Here is a 21,039-nt window from a genome sequence, read left to right as displayed (position 1 = left end):
TTTATTTATTTATTTATTTATTTATTTATTTATTTATTTATTTATTTATTTTTACCTGTGTGTGTGTCCAGTTCGCTGTAGTTAGGCTTTTTGGAGGCGTTGAAATGCTTCTTGACCAGGAAAGAGCGCGGCATCTTGCCGGCGGGTCCGGCGGGCGCCCGGCGCGGATAACGGTCCGGCGGGAGGACGCTGTCGGTCCCTAGAGCATCGCGGCCGGCGGGGCTCGGGCTGGGGCCGCGCTCAGGTGCGGCTGGCGGACGGGCCGGCGCCTCTGAAGTCGCCTGGCTTCTTTACGAACTGAGCCCGTTTTGGCTGGGAGGGTTTTTTTTTTTCCTCTCTTTTGCAAGAAGGATCCAATCACAGAGGAGAGGTTCGGATTTCAGCTCCTCCCTCTGGGACAGCTGTGAACAGAGGAAGAATCTGTTGTCAGACTAAATTATTCTGGTTCAAAATGGGCTGTTCTTCGGGATTTCAGTTGAGAGGGAAAAAAGTGCTTAAGTATTTTCAAGAGAGGTAATTTTACTTCTTTAGCTTGCCAGTTATTCGTGCTCTCAGAGAACTAGATAAGTCCTAGGAAGTGTGATTTCTAAAGCCGGCCTGGCTTCCAGATGTCGGGTAAACCGAACGCAATGGGACAAAATGTTCGCTGGAGGAAGGAAAGGGTGTCCTACAAGATCCCAGGTCAGCCTCTGGTATTAATGAGAGCCTATATTTGGAAGTGGCATTCGGAGAGGTTTTACTTGTGCAGGGACTGAACAATTAACTCTTGGCTTTTGAAAAAGGTAGGTAGCAGCGTCAAGACAAAAGCCCCTGTGAGTGAGGAGGGCGCCCTCACAGTGGGGGCTTCCCTGGTCTGCAAAAGAGGCTGAGCCACATGCCGTGAGTGTTCTGAATGCTGGGAATGCACTTCGTGTCTTTAAAGGCTCAGCAAAGCCAGAGGCCGCACTTCCTCGTGGAAATTAAGTAATCATGTCACCATATTAGCTATGGTGGCTTGAAAGAAATGCTTTGTAGCCCATGAAAGACGTGCTTATTGGAAGAACTGGGACACAACAAAGAAAGAACGCTACACAGAGAGAGGGGAGAGTATGTAAACTGTCATTAAGAACCATGGAAAATGTATCTCTCTGTGTGTGTGTGTGTGTGTGTATGATGTTTTATATATATAACATTATATGTGTGTGTGTGTGTGTGTGTATATATATATACACACACACACACACAATATGAATGGGCCTTAGAGACAATTATTTCATTTCAAATATTTATCTGCTTTTATATGGTACTATTTTCTTCAGTATAAAGTCATCAAAATTCATCTCGGTATCTGCCAGTTTCCTGGGTTGTATATTTAAAGAAAGGATGCCATTATGTCTACTGCCTGGTTAACGTTCTAAGGAGCTAGTCTAGTAACCAGCAAACATACTTTGATTTTTTTTTTTTTTTTGTATATGGTATTAAATCTAAAAAGCCTCCAAGGTGGGTAATTTTAAAAGTAAAATTTCAATATATTTTCAAGCATCTCAGACCATTACAGATTTTTCTCCCTACCTTTTGCTTAAAGACCGAGGAAAGAACAAATTGCAACAAGCACCCTCCTCTTGTTTCTAACAGGTGCTGGAAGAAAAAAGTGAAAAAGAAAATAATAGTGGTGAAGTCAAGACTTGTAAAAGGAAAATGCATTGTCAGGCTGCATAACTTCTTAATCTTGGGAGAGGAAAACAAGCTTGTGTGCTGGGGGGAGGAGAGAGGACCAAAGTGGGGGCACTAAAAAGTTTCTGAGCCAATTTCAATGATTCTATTTTTTTTCTTCCAACAGTCATAATTTAAATGCCAAAGAAATGAATTTAGATGAAACTTTATGTTAAAAGGAATAGTATTTGTAGCAGACAGGAAAATGTGAATATGCATTAGATTCATCTGCAAACTATAAACTAGAGTATAATTCAGGGCAAGTTTTCTGAGCTTGCTGCTTGCACCTGGTTTATTGGAACAGGATTCCTCCTTGCCCTTTCTGCTCCATTTCCTGCAAAAGACACATTTTGTTAGAAACATAATATAGTCAAGAAAAGGTAAATTGCTTGTATTTCTTCCATTCACTCTACACTGTTAATTGACATTAGTTAAGAGTGTTAGAGAACATTTTGGTATTGATTTTTTGGTAGTTATTATACAAGATAAACTGTTGAAGTGTATATTTTAAAAATCCACTTAAAAAGTTTAACAATAATTCACTATGCTTGAAAAAAAACCTTGAATTTGGATTACAGATGCATAACTGAGCTGAGCTTCCCACCACATGTCCCAGGGGGGCTCATCACACATGATACAGATCAGAGTCAGGACATGTTACCGCACCTACCGGGATGAGCAGATAGTGTTCAGGATCGTGTATGAGGCATGTCATTACATAGGTCTGCGTGGTAACTAGTCACACGTAGACCTGTGTGAGGTCTGGTGTGCTGTCAGAAGAGGGAGAGCCTGCACGCTGATAGCATGAGTCAGACTGCACAGGTGCTCTGCTCAGACACAGCAGAGGGCATTTGGCGCCAGAACAGTGTGGTAAAAACAGGGGAAGGGAAGTAAAATCCCCACCCAAAGTCCAGCTGCTAAGACTCTGCTAAGACAAGATGGAAGGTTCCTGTCCTGCAAGCCAGAGGGATGATCTAGAGAAGCTAGCTTTGGTCGCTGGCTAAAAGATTGTCTTGCCAAGGGACAGAAATCTTTGCTGAGACAATGACACCAAATTTAAAATATTCCATTTGGGCAAAACTAATTCCAGTGTGTTTTGCTATTACAAGAAATTAGGTCCTAGGTTGACATAATTAGGCTCATTGGAATAGTGGGAAAAGATGTTTCTCCTGAGATGTTAGTGTGTACACACCCCAGCTAGGGTGAAGCTGGTGGGCACAGGTCATACACAATACAAGGAAGACACAGGCTCAGCCCTAGGCTCCTGACAGGTGAATAAGGTAGAGAGAAATGAGATAAGGAGGTAAATTACTTACTGAGGGCAGTTTCCAGGCTCATAGGCCTTGATTCCATCCGTGGTCAGCATAATTCGGTTATCATGGGGAAGGTAAGGGCTTAAAAATAATCCTGCTGCGGAGTGCACCAGAAGGTCCCTCCCTTCATTGATCTTCTGTGGGGAACGTGGGATATTAGAAGCCCATGCTGTCTAATTTCTGAATTGTCATGAATTTTATTAGGGTGTAACTTGAGGTGACTTATCCAACAGTCCCTTATTTCCTCTTTTTCTCTGAAGAAGTTGACGAAGATAGTTGGTGGAAAACTTTGTAAATTTATGTCCTGGGCCCTTGTGGGAGGGCCGGCCCTTCTTCACGGGCTCCCCTGCACTGATGGGATTTCTCCTGGAAACAGTCTTTTTCATGAAAGACATTATTCTTGCCTTGCCAGATAGGGAAATAAATTAGATTTATGAGGTTTGGAAATGCACCTCAGATTTATTTACTTTGCACAGAGATTTGTGTACATTTAGGTATGTAGGTATGTAAAAATCAGTGCGGACTGACTACTTAGTTTAGTAAATGGAGTAAATCTAGCACGAGAAGAAACCGTGGCTTGGCAGAGGCAGAAACTCCCATCTTGTGCTGGGCCCGGTCTCCTAAAATGAATGGCTTCTCTTTCTAGCTTTCATTGTGGCAGGATCGCCCTGGAGTGGGCAGGGGAGGAATTAACTCCCTTGAAAGATACGCCGTTATGGAATATAATTAGTTTGTGATATCTGAAAAATATTATAATACATTACTACTTTTTAAAACTATTTACATAATAGCAAAATGTTTATTATAAATGTTTATTATATGTAACCTTGAAGTGTGAATGACAAAGACATGATATCTCATGATTTGTATATATCTGTATTTGTATTTATTTCTTAATATATTTGTATTTATAGTCCTAATTCATAATTTAATTCAACCTCAGATAAGATAAACCAATCTCTAAAAGAGAAGTATTTCCTTTAGTACCTTGGTTTGTCTATCCTTAAATTGTATTTAATATTTTTCCCTTGTCTCTTTTAGAATGATTTAGGAGCAACTATTTCCCAGTATAAAAGGGAAAATAATCAGAGTGAACATAAGAGTCTGCTTCTGTGTTCTGAGCTTCATAACAAGGAGACAGACCCCTTTTCTCTGGGGATGTGCATGAAACTCACATACACACTTGACATACATAAGTGTATCTACTCAGATGTCAACAGAGCCAAATGTGAAGGTGTATGTGTGTGCCCGTGTGTGTGTGTATGTGTGTGTGAGAGAGAGAGAGAGAGAGAGAGAGCGAGAATTGGGGTGAAAAACAATAGCAAAAATGATACCAGGATGTCCCTCTGCTGCTTAAGAATTTCCATTCTTTTGCAGGGCCATATTCACCAGATTAATAGACATTAGTGTTGTGTGTCTGTCTGGAGTTAGTTCTAATACTATTTGCTCAGTAAGTGTCAATCATATAGAATCAGTAAATATTAAGATGATTTCTAACAGAAAACCCTGTTTAACATGGGACCAGCATTTTGATGAGATTAACTTTGTGTCATTTGTATTCAGAATCTTATTTCTAGTTATGGTTTTATAATCCCATTTCCATTTGAGTGGCTTTATTAAACTCTTCAGTGTTCTATTTGTAGCTTGGTGGAAAGTGTTGGTGATCTTATTAAATGAGCAAGAAGACTGTTCAGGATGTTGACGTTATCTAGTTTATGCAACTCAGGGATATGTGGTTGCAAAGAGACACCTATTGGTCAACTTTGGAAAACACATGGCTTTCTTTTTATGTTATTCTTTCCCATAACTTTTTAACAAGGTCTGCCACCTTGTGGAAAATGGATGATTTGACTGAACTCAGAGCATTAAGTTGCTCTCACGTGGTAATTGGCACAGTTTCAGGGGTGTGCCATTTAAATGCTGAATTTTTAATTTATTCTTAGTTACAAATGACTTATATTTGTAGAAACACAAATGATACCTTACAACAAATTACATTGGCCTTTCAAGATAGGTAAGTAAAGAAAATTTATGGTGTTCTTCAATTTGTGCGGTTATGAAGAAAGACCTAGACAAAAATAAAAGTGTTAGATTCAAAATTAATAAGAACCTCCAGTGACTTATTCCCTATATCCTCATATGATCTCTACAAGGTAGAGTTTTGAAGGTGGGGAGCAAGGTGTTCCAGGAACATTCAAAATGAAGGTGATGGAGCCAGGGATATCTGCTCAGTGGGCCTGTCACCTTGTTGCTGGGCTCTGCCGCACTACTGTGGTTTATAAGGTAGGCTGAAGGTACCCAGTACCAGGCAGTTTGTGGAGTTATGAGTAATGCTACTAGCTATCATTTGTGAATGTTTAATATGAACTGGCTAGTATCCTAAGCACTCCATATATAACTGCTTTAGTTGACCCCCCAAATTGGCTAATCCTGCAAAGTAGATATTGTCATCCATGTTTGGAGATGAGGAAATGAAGACACAAATGAAATATCTTGATCAAATCGTACTGCTGGCAAGGAACAGGTGGAAGTAGGGATTTTATTTCAAATCCTACTCATTTCACCACTTTGTTATGACTATAATTTCTCACCATAGGATTGAATTAGATTCATGACCAACTGCAAGACACGGCCTCTCTGAAAATGTGCCTTCCTACTTTCTTCCGCATTCAGAATACTTACACGTAAAGTTTAGAATCTATGGTGTGTGGAGCTTCTGTTTCCACTTCCGTCCCATCCTCCATCATCTCCGCTGTGTCTCCCTTTTTGCCTCAGTAACACGAGGTCATGGTTGTTTGATTTCAGACTTGATACCATTTACCTCCAGGTGTTGGATGTGACTTCTGAGAAGACATGTGGACTAGAATGCTCAGTGTTTAAGTGAGTAGCTGCCATGGTCTTTTGGTCTGCCAAGGGAGACAATCACTAATCATTCTGGGATTATGTGGGGGGAAATAAACCCACAGATCAGGAATCAATATGTACAAATATAACAGGAGTTCTACCATTGGGAAGTGTCTCTCTCTGTCCGTGTGTGTGTGTGTGTGTGCATGCATGTGCATGTGTGTGTGCATATACTTGTGTCTTATGACGGCCTCACTCTGAGCATAAGCCTCCATTGGTTCATGTATGAATGAGTGTGTTTGGTAGGGTAGGTTGGTCCACATTCATTTATAAGCAGGACTTGCAGTCCTTCCTCCAGAAGAACAGGGAGCCAGGCTCAGCAAGTTGATCCTGTAAGGACCCAAAGAGGTGAGTTGCTTCTGAATACAGCTCTGCACCTGTCACTTCAATGTCTTTTTTGGCTAAGCACCCTAGGGTTCTGTGCTTCAGCTTGGGGTAGGGCCTAGAAAGTGAACCTGAAATATGGATTCACTAGAATGCTGTTGATCTTTACAGGGTAGATAATATTGCTGTGGAATATCTAAGACAGAGGTGATTTAAAAACAAACAAACAAACAAACAAACACCTGGCTCATGAGAGTACCTGCCATCCCTGACAGTGGAGCACTACAAAGTAGTGAAAACCACAGGGGCCAGGGCATTAGCTGTAGTGGCAGCCATGCCGACAGGTATTGGTAGTGTTTGAGACATGTGAGGTACCAGTGGGAGTGGAGGTGCTGCCCTGTGAGAACACAAGGGCCTGCTAGATACTCTGGTTCTCAGTGTAGTCAGGGGAGTACCTGCAGGGGAGTAGTTCTTCCTTGCAGAAAAGGTGCCTGGAACACGTGGCAGCACATTTCAGAGAGAGACAGGAGTGGAAGGAGGACAAATGCTTCGTATTCTACATGGAAACTGAATGCTTGCCCTGAAGACCATGAGGGACTGCTTTGTGGAACTCCCAAATGACTTTCCAGTGTGCTCAGGTCCTATTCATTGGCAGGAAACACAGGTGTCACTTTTACACCAAGATAGGGACAGCGAGCCACACGTGAGCTCATACCTCTACTCAAACGGACTCCGAGTCAGAAATGCCCTCACTTAGTGTCTCGCCTATTTCTTTGCCTCAGATCTGAATCATCAGCACATCTACCTGGACATTGAAATCGAAATTCCTTAAAACAGCAGACTTTGAAACTTTCCAAAACTATTTAGAGAAGCAAACTCTAAATTGTGCCATATTAATGATTCTCTCCCTAACTGAGGTCTTGGGTCACAAACTTGGTGTGCCTTTTTCCAAAATGTACCTCTGTTTGAGAAGACAGGGCTTGTGAGCGCTTTCCAGTCATCTGCAAGCACTTTGTTACTTTTCTCTGCTTCAGATACATAACTTTCACCACCAGTCAAACCAGTTATAGCAGGCCCCCAGAAAAAAGATCAAGAGCCTAGTCAGGCAGACCCTTGTGGGTATTTGGAATCAGCACTGGTGAAGAGATAGAAATATCTGGATTTTTGCCTGGACAGAAATGTCATTTCATACACTGTGATTTTTTTTAACGTAGACATTTTCCTAAATTATACCATGGTCATTTAAAAAGAAACGTATCTCCAGATACATAGGTAGACTGATCTTTTCTAGAAGTGCTCTTTGACTTGAATTTAAAAATTAAAGTCTTAGTATGATAATGGGAAACAAATACTGTGCTTACTCATCCCTTTGGACCTTAATACCCTGTCCTTGAATATAAACCTTTTGCTGGCACTAAAGGACAATTGGCCCCAGTTGACCAATTGACAGGTGAAGTAGCCATCCAGCATAGCTGGCAGCTGAAGAGAATTCAAATCTAACACTGAAGTCATTCTTAATGTAACTCTTGCCAGCAATTAGAGGTAATTGGCTGATTGCAGATGTGGAAGCCCTTCTAGGAGCTGGGCTGGTGGGTTCCTTTGTCATTGTGTATCCCCAGACAGAGATGCCTTCCTTCCCTCTCCAGCACAGCCACAGGGTCTCAAACTCTGTTGAGGGATGGAATTCATTATTGCACTTTTAAAAGAGAAAGCTGAAGACACCATGAATCATTTGAAAGTGATTATGGACGAAAGGGCATGAGAATAATCCTAAACTTTCAACTTCTCTTGAATCTTGGAATTACATTGATGATGAGTGAAAGATGATCCAGAACCAGCAATTATCCTTCAGAGCAGTGTAAAGAGATTTGAGTCTTAAGAGGAAACTGAGAGAGAATAAAATCATAGACTGTTAGAGCTGGGGACCTTAACAATCGATTGCAATACTTCCTTTATTTATTTTTATTTATTTATTTGTTTGTTTATTTTGGCCAGGGAGTGTAAGGAGAGGTTTGTTCAAGGATGTGAATCTTCTTAACATCACAGGGGATTAGATCTGAAATGTGCTAATTTCTAGTATAGCACACTAGCAGACAGCAGCACTAGCAGAGGTGTGCCCTGTGGCAGGTTGTCTTTAATTCTAAAATATAACTGATCAGCTTCTACAAAGTCTCCTTAAAGCCCTTTAAAGAAATCAATGTAGAAAGAAGGAATAGACCTCTATTTTCAAACTCTGGTGAAATTAGTACCCTGTCTTGCTTTGCTCTCCTCCACTTGTGAAGTGGTCCATAGTTAATTTTGGTTCATTCTTATGCTTCTACACCTGGTACAGAACCACATCAGAACAGATGCCCTTGTGCTATGTTGAAGATTGTTAAAAACAGGGGATATTGCTTAAAGTGACAACTGTACTTTCACCTTAAGAAATGTCAGCTTACTTATGGAAAGAAAATGACAGAAGTTTCAAGATGCCTCAGTATCAATAATTTTACACCAAAGTGCTCAGGAAGACTTTAAGCCACATCACCCCAAATGAAATATTCTGCATAAGGAAGAACTTACTGTGAAGGGATGAAGTGTTCAACATGATGTCCTGTCCCCCAGTTTTGGGTTTTCTCTTTACACTTAACTGAAGAGTGAATTCCCCTTGACCATCATTATGATTTGGGGACAGCTTAGTTGGTCTAATGCACAGATAACTTGAATTCTGATCTCCAAATATTATGAATATGGTGGTATTCCCAAAGATAACTTTTACATTCTTTAGTCTTTCAAACCTACCTTAAAGCCACCAAGTAAACCTGTGACCATTGAGGAACAGTGACTTTGCCAAACAGCTGTGGGACAAGTCTCTAATTGGCTAGGTTCCCCTCCCTGCCACGTCCCTCCTGCAGAGACTGTAGAAATACCACCGTTGGGCACAAAACAGCAATCCTGTCTCCTCCACATACAACAAACATTTCCCTCATTTCTAAAGATAATAGTGAACATTTATCAAGTTATGATAAGGAAGGAAAATGAAAGATATTCATGGTAGCCAGCTATCTTTAAACATGTAGGCAATGGCAAAGTACCTTTGTATGGGGAGGACTCAGAGCCAAATTGTCCATGTCATTCCCATGACATAATCAAAGTGACAATTGTGTCTGTCAGAATGGAGAGCTTATACTGGAGGAGAATTACCCACAAGCCTGAGGGAAGTCATTGATTTGACAATGATGTTGAAAATTAAGACTGCTAAGCATGAAAGGCCTGGGTAATGACAACAGGATTTAGGTATCAATGTGAGGAGGATGGGTGTGCCCTGTAGGAAGCCTGCCACAAAGGGAGACCTTCCCTGGCTCTGCAGTTACGAGCTCTTCTGGGGACACCTGCTGGAAAAATAACTGAGCTAAAATACCTACAGATCTTACTCTCAAATGGAATGGAAACTGAGTATCTGTAGACTGTCCCAGGCAAATTAAACTTACTATTCAGTAAATGGTCCTATGTATGGTGTAATTCTCTTTTGAAAATAAGATTGAGCTGCTTTTTTTTTTTTTTTCCTTTGTACTTTGACTAGAAATGTTGGTTATTTCCATCAGCAGTGAGTCAGTGGATTCCAAAGTAACTTAAAAAAAATAATAATTTGGAAACTGTAGGAACTGTTATGCCCTTCATCGTGATCGTTGTCATCATTATCATCATAATTCATCTTAAGAACACTTAAATTGTGCACTTTCAAGTTATTTACCAGATAAGACTATAGTCAATTCGGGTAGATGAACCACTCAAATGAGCATCAACATGATTGCTAGTACATTTATGTGAAGAATGTCTCAATTTTTGATTTGGAAAGGAAAATTAAAAATAATTTTTTATAAATACTTTTTTACAGGCAACTTAATATTTCTTAAGCTGTATCACCCTAGATAAAGAAGGTACAGGTAAATAAAATCAGTTGATGAATAGTTCTGATGAATAGTTCTGCTTTGTCCCACTAGCTTTGTAGAAAGACCACCTTTCTCAGGTTTTGCCCAACTCCTGCCTAGAGTCCTCAGTGCACTGTTTCACTCACTCATCTTGGCAGTCATGTTAATGTCAGTCTTCTTTCCTGGCCCTGATTCAGGCCTTCCACAGCCACCAGAGCTGCTGAACATCTGGTGCAAGTTATCAGTGCTATCACAAAACTTTCATGAAGTCCCTGGAGGAGAATGCTTCCACTGGCTTGGTTTCCAAATGCAGATGCATCTTGGTCAGACTCTGGTGTTGGCACTCTAATGTGCTCCAGCCCTCAAAAGGGAGAGAAACTCTCACACCAGACTTGTCCTCTTCTCAGCTACACAGATCATTGAATACAGCATCTGCATGGCCTCAAGGTCTTTCTTACATAGCCTCACACTTTTTGCTTACACTTTATTTTAGCCCCTCATTCTAGAACATAGGAACAAGAAGTGAGGCCATGGAAGCTTACTCAGAGTACAACAGAAGTGACAAATACTAAGCTCAATGCAAACTAACCAGTTGTCTTCAGATCTGCACCCATTGATTCAGTTTTTGCTAGAAAGCTTCTCGGTCTTTTATACAAATACTACCTGAGGGGTGATCTACCCCCATCCAGCAGACATTCCCTGGTGGCTGAATGCCAAGATGAACCTAACCTAGGTCAGTCAGTTGAAAATCCTGTTATATACAGAATAGGAAACTGAAAACTATTGCTGGTTGGTGAGTACCCAGAAGAGTAGACCTTCCCCTTGTCACACTCAAACCACCATCAATGAGGCTTCTGTGCCCTTCAGCTCTGGGATTAATGGAGTTTAAAAACTATACACTTGTTTCCTCTTTACTTTTTCACTACTAGACATTCTGAAAGGTAATACAGTTACCCACACAGACATATGGTCACTGCTTATAGTTTATCTGAATGATTTTCATCTGAAAATGAAGGGGTGTAAATAGGTGTGAAGGTGGCCTATACTCTCAGTTTAGGTAGAAGTAATTAGGTTTCAAGTTGCAAGGACTTCCGACTCTTTCTTCCCTCTTTTCTTCATTCCTTTAGTTCTCTTTTTTTATTTTATATTCTTAGAAGTACATGCATATATATGGGGCTTCTGGATGGCTCAGTTGGTTAAGTATCTGACTCTGATTCTTGATTTTGGCTCAGGTTGTGATCTCAGGGTCATGAGATGGAGTCCTGTGTTGCATGGGGCTCCTCGATCAGCAGTCAGTCTGCTTGAGATTCTCTCCCTCTTCCTCTGTTTCTCCCTCTGTGCACTCCCTCTTTCAAATAAATAAATCTTTTTTTTAAAAAAAGCACATGCATATATATGTTATATGAATAATGTTATATATAACATTTTTTCAATAAACACTTCGTGAGTGCCAACCTGGGACTAAGATTTGCAATAAATTTTTGTATTAATCTTACTTAAATCTCATAGCAACTCTCTAAGACAGGTATAATTTATCACTTTACAACTGATGCCACAGAGACCTAGAATGCACATACATTAGCAGTCATTCTAACTCTAAGTCTATTGGTTTTTTAAATGATATTAGGAGAACAGCCATTTATTGACCTCTAACTATTAGTAAATCAAACAATTACAGCCCTTTTCCAGACTGGGGTAATTGTGTTTGGTTAAGGACGTAATAAAGAATAACATGATGTAACCTAAATGCCCATTAAATCATGCAGTTTCAGAAGTCTGTAATGATTGCAGACTTTGAAGTTCAATAGGATTGGATTTGAATAGTGACTAGTGTTACCAGCTAGTTGACCTCAGGCTAATTATTTAAAGAAGGGCCATATTCACCCCAATGTGCAAAGCAGCAATGTCCACAATAGCCAAAATGTAGAAAGAGCCAAGATGCCCTTCAACAGACAAATGGATGAAGAAGATGTTGTCCATATACACAATGAAATATTACTCAGCCATCAGAAAGGATGAATATCCAACTTTTGCATCAACTTGGATGGACCTGGAGGAGATTATGCTGAGTGAAATAAGTCAAACAGAGAAAGTCAATTATCATATGGTTTCACTTATTTGTGGAACATAAGGAATAGCATGAAGGACATTAGGAGAAGAGAAAAATGAAGGGGGAGAAATCAGAGTGGGAGATGAACCATGAGAGGCTATGGACTCTGGAAAACAGAGAGTTTTAGAAGGGTGGGGGGGTGGGGAGATGGGTGATCCCAGTGATAGATATTAAGGAGGGCACAAATTGCATGGATCACTGGGTATTATGTGCAAAGAATGAGTCATGGAACACTACCTCAAAAACTAATGATGTACTACTGTATGGTGACAAACATAACACAATAAAAATAAATAAATAAATAGATAAATTCCATTTACTTACTGGTGAAATGGGAATATTTATGATTATCTTGCAGAGTTGTTCTGTGGATTTGACATGATATCTGTAAATTGCTAACTATAGTACCCAGCATATAGCAGTATAAAAAGAACTACCCTTTATTAAGTGCTTACTCTGTGCTAGGTGCTATGCTAAGCAATTTAACAGATTTTATTTAATTTAATTCTCTTACAACCTCTTTAACTCAGTCCTGATGAAATTGCATTTTATACATGGATTGCCCACATAATCACCCATAGGTCCTAAAGATAAAAGTCAAATTTAATTAACCTGGCTCCAGAACACCTTTTTTCAACTGTTTTGTTCCAGAGATTCTCCTACTCCAAGACCTCTAACAGAGGAATCAAGTTAATGATAACTCTTGTTGTCAGCAATAATATGACACCCTTAAGTGACATCATTTTTTGTTATGAAAGCATTTTTAAAAGAAACTTCATTAGCAATTAAAAATCCAACAACAGTTGTACACTGCTGTTGACCTTTGTTGCTATGATTCTAGGAGACGCTTGGTAGCTTTTTATTCTGTTTTGCTTTGAAGCATCTTAAGACAGGTTGAGGTAGAAGCAACTCTAAGACTTCTTTAAAAAAAAAGAAAAAAAAAGAAAAAAGTCCTGCCTGTACTCTGGCTACTGTTAGTTCTTAGGTTGGTGTTGTTTGTTACTGCATAAGAGGGCAGTGGATATGAGCCAAGGTAAGCTATTGGGACCTTCTGTCACTCCCCCGCCAAAATTTAACAGTACAGTAGATCCTTGTTAAGACATGACTCATCTGCAGATTTGGATTCATTGCCAGTCAACCTAAGTCTTCCAAAATTAACAAGGACACCTGCCAAAATCTTAAATAATATGGTGAGCCTATAATACAGGTATTAGTCCTATTTCTGGGGACTAGAGTTATAAAATATGAAGGTGTTATAACTGAGCGCATTGCTCGAATCAAGTCTGTTACACTGCAATGGCTTAAAACATATTGAAAAGCATGTGGCTGAGGTAAATGGAGTGTGGGAGGGAAGAGAGAGATTTAATTTCCCCTTTACACTTATCTTCAAGGATAATCACCTGGCATTCAGACATTCTGTACAAGGATGTGTACAGGGCTTTAGAAAGCTAGATTGATATATTTTCACTATTTATTCAACAAATGTTTATCAAATGTCCAGTTTGTAGAAGACCATGTGCTAGACACTGGGGGAACCATATTGAGCAAAACAGACATAGCCCTGAGCTCATGGAGTTTACAGTTCATAGAGGAAAGGGAGACTTATTGCTTCTAAAAATATGAACTACAGATTAGGGGAATGGAGATGTGTAAAAGATGCTACACTTAATAAGAAATCAGTTCTTCTTGGGCACCAGGACACTGTGATGAAGTTATATTTGAATGGAGTTCAGAAGGTTGAGTAAATATTAGCTGACTGCAAGGTGCTGGGAGACATCCCAGATAGAAGGAATTATAAATGGATGGGAACCTGATGAATACCTGGAAACCGAAAGAGGCCCCTGTGTTAGCTCAGAAGGAACAGAGGAAAAGTGTTGTAAAATGAGGCTGAGGAGGAGAGGCTGAGTCTAGCAGGCAATATGGTTGGCCATGTTGAAGACATCATCTTTATTCAATGATAAATGGGAAGATCACAGAGAAAATTTTGTGTGTAAACATGTATGTTGACATTTCATTATAAAATACTCATATTTTAGAATTAAGCCACCTTTCAAGCAGTCTACATTGATAAATATAAAAAGTAAATGTCTGCAACCTTACTACTCCTCAGAAGCATTACTGTTATTATTTCTGTAAATTGTTGTAAGTTCTCTCCATGGGTTCAAATAATATTCCTTGATTTATTAATGTTAAGCAGTATTCATTGGTGCCCCATCATGAAAGCAGGGACTGAAAGGACAGGGGTTACTTTTCTTCCTCTGTCACCACCAATTTTTGATATTGGGTTTTAAATTTAAAGTTTTGTTTGTTTTATAACTTCATGTTAAAACTTAAGCACGGTCTTGGGTGCCTGTGTGGTTCAGTCAGTTAACTGTCTGCCTGGGCTCAGGTCATAATCCCAGGGTCTTGAGACTGAGTCTCACATTGGGCTCCCTGCTCAGCAGGGAGCCTGCTTCTCCCTCTCTCTCTGACCCTCCCCACTAATCACACATGTTCTTTCTCTCACTCTCAGGTAAATAAATAAAATCTGAAAAAAAAAAAACAAAACACCAAAAAACTTAAACACAGTATTGACTTCATAATAAAATTTAATAGGTAAATTGACTCTAGTTTATTCTTCAAGGATGTTTGAGTCATTCTGGGGCATATCCAGAAAATAAATAAATAAATATATACATATATTACACACGTGTGTGTATGTGTGTGTGTATATTATTTATATATATATATGCCTGTTCCCAATCCCAGTTCCTGGTTTCCCTGAAGCCTGGTCTCATGGTAAGTACTTAGCTTTGCCAGATAAGAAGCCTCTTATTAATTACCTGACTGCTTGCTGAACTAGGCAGAATCTATATGATAGCTAACACCATTTGCTGCACATATATTGAAGTTCTCCTCAGAAATCACGCTAACAAACCCACTAGCTCTCTCTTCAGAAGCTTGGGTTCAAGGTCAACTGATACGGTTTAAGCCTATGAACAAGCAAGGCCCTGCAATCCACTGGAGACAAAGAGCCTAAGACCCTGACTGTAGAAGGTTATCATAGGACAAGGAGCAGGGACTATGGGCATGCACTTATTATACAAGCTCTCAAGTGCATGCCCATGGTGTCTTCTTCCATCCTAAGAAAACTTCCTGCCATCAGGGCCTGAATTTTGCCTCGTTCTGATGTTAAGTCTCCACCAAGAAGTAAACATGCGATATATGTTACATATAGGTTTACTCAAGGCACATGCTCCATCTTTCCTCATGAATAATCATAAATTTTCCCACCCTTTTATGGAGATGTCTGTAAGAGATTTTTTGGATTTTTCTCCTATCTAGTTAAGCCTATTCCAATACCACATTGTTCCCTTCAAACTGTACTTATCGGAATTCTTTTATTGTTCATGTCTTTGTTACAGAACAAACACTGCATATTTGTTATAAATGTTTTACCAAATGCAAAACTAGTCCATCTAATCCAAGCACAAATACTATGCTTGCTCTTCAACTGGACTTAAGAGAGAACATATCTCACTGTTAAGTTTCTCACCATTTACATTACAATAATTTCCCACCAAAGAGGAATCCTAGGTAAAAAAAAAAAAAAATATATATATATATATAATATATAAATATATAATTATATAAACATATATAACTTATATATACATGATGAATATATATGTATAAATATAATATATCACATATGTAAATATATATGTATAAATAGAAATATATATTTAGACATATTAAGAATATATATTTATATATAAATTTGTATGATATAAATTTATATATTTATATAAGTATTTAATATATTTAAATAAATATTTTTTAAAAATATAAATGTGCATGTGTGTGTATATATGTATATACATACACACATATATATTCACACCTAGCCATGAAGAACTCAATAGACCCAAAACAGACCAGCCTGTCACCTTGGTAAGAGGTACATAAAAATATAAAGTTGATCATCAATACTTTGGGAAAGATTATTGATCAAAGGGGGAAATAATAAAAGAAAATTTCAACATGTAATGTTTGTGGGCCCTGTTTCTGGGCTACCAGGTGAGCTATACTTTAATATTTACCAAGGTTAAAACGACAAGGCAAAACTTCAAAGAAGCAGCTCTATTTCTTCCCTGAGCAAACATTGTGCATCTGCTTCATTAAAAAAATAATAATAATCACCAAAAAGGAGTACTCCAAACATAAAGAAAAACAAAGCAATCTCTGTAGTCCACATAAGATTAATGTCATACAGTCTTGCACATAGTAAATATTCAAGATAAAGTCTGTAATTTTCTGGAATGTGCTTTGTCATGATAATTTTTAACTTTTTACATAAAGAAAACAAAAAGAAAAACAAAAACCTTGTTTTTTTTTTTTTTTTTTTTAAGATTTTACCCACTTATTTGAGAGAAAGAAGGAGCACATGAGAAAGAACATAAGAGGGGAGGAGCAGAGGAAGAGGGAGAATCAGTCTCCCTGCTGAACAAGGAGCCCAACATGGGGCTCAATGCTGGGATTCCAGGATCATGACTGAACTACCCAGGTGCCCCCCTTGCTGAGATTTTAAAAGGAATTGCATTAAACCTATAAATTAATTTGGGAAAAACTGACATCTTTATTATATTGAGACTTCCAATCTGTGACCAAGGTACATCTCTCTATTTTTTTTTTAAGATTTTATTTATTTATTTGACAGACAGATCACAAGTAGGCAGAGAGGCAGGCAGAGAGAGAGAGGGTACATCTCTCTATTTAGGTCTCCTCTTACTTGTTTTGAACCTGAAAATTAGATATAATTATTAATATGCTATAAAATTAATTCTTATTTATATTCATCTAAATATTTACCATTCATTTATGGTAATAATGAAGATCACCCAAATGAGAACAAACCACAGCTATTAGAGTTTGCTGTAGTAAGGGAGTTGGTCATCATCATTTAAATTTGGCAGATACTCAAAGGCAGGCAGGCAAGTGGGAAAGCGTTATAGTGAAAGAAAGGAAGTCTTCCTTTGTTCTCTGACTGGAACTTGTTGGCATAAGGAAGCTGGAAGTGGGCTAACTAGAAGCAGGATACCTTATGTAATTGGTTTGAGGAGCAAATTTGACTTTCTCTGCCTGGTCCCGAGTTGAAAGGTGGGATGTAGAGTGTATGGTCACTCGATGGTCAATGGGGTCTGGGACAATTTCTGCAGAGGTTGTTGGGTTTCTAGAAATAGTTGCTGCAGAGATTGTGGGTCTAAGCTCTAAAGGCACGCATGGTCCAGGCATTGACTGTTTATGTATTTACTCTGTTATTTCGTTCCCTATTTTTTCTTGGATTCTAGATCTTTCTTACAGAATCACTTTTTTTCTTCTTCTTAAGAGCATTCTTTAAGTCTATTTTGTAATGCTGTCTCTCTATGATAGAAAACAGCATTTTTTGTCTGAAAAATGTCATTATTTCATCCTAGCTCATGAAAGAATATGAATTACTCCCTTTGGTTTCTATGTTAAATTCGCTCTTCTTCTCTTCTGGTTTCTTAAGTTAAAAACTTACGTGATTGATTTGAGACCTTTTTTCTTTTCTAATGTAAGCATTTAATGCTTTAAATTTACCTCTTGGCATTGTTAAAACTCTATTTTAAACATTTTGATACAATGTATATTATCATTCAGATCAAAACCTTTTATAATTTCCTTGTGATTTCTTCTGTTACCTATTGTTTTATTCTCATGTTGCTTATTTTCCAATTATCTTTCCCTGCCTAATTTCTAGTTTAACCTTCATGTTCAGGTTTCAATCATCAGAATTTTTTTTTTAAGATTTTATTTATTTATTTGACAGGCAGAGATCACAAGTAGGCAGACAGGCAGGCAGAGAGAGAGGAAGGGAAGCAGGCTCCCTGCTGAGCAGAGAGCCCAATGTGGGGCTCTATCCCAGGACCCTGAGATCATGACCTGAGCCGAGGGCAGAGGCTTAACCCACTGAGCCACCCAGGTGCCCCATCAGAATTTTTTTTAAATGAAGTCTCCACATGTACTTGGAAAGAATTTGTATTCTATTGGGTATAAACATCTATAAACATCTATAAAGTCAAGTGAACTGATTGTATTGTTCAAGCCTATACATCCTTACTGAATCTCTATTTTTTCTATCAATTACTGAAAGAAAGAGTGTTGACATTTTCAGTGATGATTGTAGGTATGTCTGTTTCCTTTTACTTCTATACTTTTTACTTCATGTATTTTGAAACTCTATTATAATGTACAACATTTAGGGCTGTTAGGTGCTTGTTCTGAACTGATGCATTTATCATATTAAAAAGTCCCTTTTTATTCCTTTCTTTTGAATGGCATTTGTCTAGTCTACCTTCTTGCATCCTTTTCTTTTAACTTATATGTATCTTAATATTTATAGTATCAATTGAAGTCTTGCTTCTTTTGAATTCAATCTGACAATATCTACCTGTTAAGTTAGGTTTTTAGGCCTTACACGTTTATCACAACTTGTGTTTATAACTTGAGTTTTAATGTGCAATATTGGTATTTGTTTTATTCTCTTGTTATTTGTTGAATTATTGTAATTTTATTTCTAGGTATGCTAAAAACCTCACGATATGTTATTTTACCTTTTGTTAGGTTCCACCATTCTTTATCAAGTGCTTACTACGTAGCAGACCCTTTGCTAGGGGTTTTCCATGCTATGTCAATCAGTTTTTTTTGTACTTACATATAATTGACATGTAACACTGTAATAGTTTTGGGTGTACAACTAAATGATTTGACATTTGTATATATTACAAAATGGTCACCACAATGTCTAGTAAGCACTGATCACCATACATAGCTACATTATTTTTTTCCCATGATGAGTACTTTTAAGATCTACTCTCTCAGCACATTTCAAATGTGCAATACAGTATTATTAACTATAGTCACTACACTGGATATTACATCCCCACAACTAATTTATTTTGTAACTGAAACTTTATACCTTTTGATTTCTTCCACCCATTTGCCCCCCCCAACCCCTGCATGCCCTACCTCTGGAACAGTCTGTTCTCTGTACTATATATGCTTGGTTATTTTTTGTTTGTTTCCACATGTTGAGATCATAAATTCCACATATAAGTAAGATCATACAATATTTGTTTTTTTCTGACTTATTTCACTTAACATAATGCCTTCAGCATCCATTCATGTTGTCACAAATGGCATGATTTCATTCTTTTTTATGGCATATAAAATTTGTCAATTCAGTGTATACTTAGGTTGCTTCCATTCTTGGCTATTGTAAATTGTATTGCAATGAACATGAAGACACAGATCAAAAGACTCAAAATATCTTTTGAAATTAGTATTTTTATTTTCTTTGGATAAATACCCAGAAGTGGAATTGCTGAATATATGATAGTTCTATTTTAAATATTTTGAGGAACCACTATAGTGTTTTCCATAATGGCTGTACCAATTTATATTCCCACCAACAGGGCACAGGGACTCCCATTTCTCCATATCTTCACCAGCAGGGGCTATTTCTTACCTTTTTGACAATAGCTGTTCTAACAAATGTGAGGTCATATTTCTTTTTTTTATTATTTGTATTTCCCTGATGAATAGTGATGTTGAATATCTTTTCATGTACCTGTTGGCCATTTGTATGTCTTCTTTGGAATAAAGTCTAGTCAGATCCTCTGCCTATTTTTTAATCAGATTGTTTTTTGTTGTTGAGTTATATGAGTTCTTTATATATTTTGGATGTTAACCTCTTATCAAATATATGATTTGCAAATATTTTCTACCATTTGATTCTCTCATCAAGTATCTTCATGTGTTGACTTTTCATTTTGTTAATGGTTTTCTTTCACTTGTTTACTTTGGTTTTTGTTGCTTTTGCTTTTGGAATTCAGATCCAAAAAATTATCTCCAAGACTTATGTCAAGGAGGTTACTGCCTATGTTTTCTTCAAGGAATTTTTTGGTTTCAGGCTTTACATTAACGTCTTCAATCCATCTTGAGTTGATTATTGTGTGTGGTGCAAAATAGAGGTTTAGTTTCATTCTTTTGCATGTAGCTGACCAGTTTTCCCAAAACCACTTATTGATGAGACTGTCCTTTCCTATTGTCTATTTTTGGGTCCTATGTCATAAATTAATTTACCATATATACTTGGGTTTATTTCTATTCTGTTCCACCGATCTGTCTGTTTTTATGCTAATAATGTACTGTTTTGATTACTAAGATTTTATAGTTTGAAATCAGAGAGCGTGATACCTCTGCCTTGTTCTTTCTCAGGATTGCTTTGGCTATTTGTCATCTTTTGTGGTTTCATATAAATACTATGATTTTTGTTCTATTTCTATGGAAATTGCTATTGGAATTTTGATAGGAATTGCACTGACTCTGTAGATTGCCTTAGGTAGTATGGACATCTTTACACTACTATGTCTTCTAATTCATAAGCATGGGGTATCTTTCCATTTATTTGTGTCTTCTTCGATTTCTTTCATCAGTGTCTTATAACTTTCAGTGTACAGGTCTTTTACCTTCTTGATTAAATTTATTCCTAGATGTTTTATTCTTTTTGATGCAATTCACTTAACTTTTTTTTTTTTTTTTTTGAATGGCACCTGTGCTTTGCATAGAATTTTATGTTGGCAGTGATTTTATTTCTCAGTTACCAACTGAGAGTTTTGTGGGTGGAGGGGTTGGGTGAGCCTGGTGGTGGGTATTATGGAGGGCATGTATTGCATGGAGCACTGGGTGTATAACAATGTATAAACAATGAATTTTGAAACAC

General features: G+C 37.9%; 1 protein-coding gene across 1 annotated transcript in view; it reads right to left on the bottom strand.

The window, feature by feature from the left end:
• LOC111155436 (snail family transcriptional repressor 2) overlaps positions 1-150 on the bottom strand; it is a 3,583-nt gene extending 3,433 nt beyond the window's left edge. The window contains exon 1 of the mRNA XM_022515589.1: positions 56-150. Coding sequence (XP_022371297.1) covers positions 56-134 — 79 coding nt within the window. The 5' untranslated portion in view covers positions 135-150. The remainder of the gene's footprint in view (positions 1-55) is intronic.
• Positions 151-21,039: the final 20,889 nt, after the last annotated feature.

Source organism: Enhydra lutris, unplaced genomic scaffold, assembly GCF_002288905.1.
Source record: "Enhydra lutris kenyoni isolate GAN:26980312 unplaced genomic scaffold, ASM228890v2 scaffoldscaffold41, whole genome shotgun sequence".
Taxonomy (NCBI): Eukaryota; Metazoa; Chordata; class Mammalia; order Carnivora; family Mustelidae; genus Enhydra; species Enhydra lutris.
Note: the sequence above shows the minus strand (reverse complement) of the source record. Positions and strands in the feature narration are given on the sequence as shown.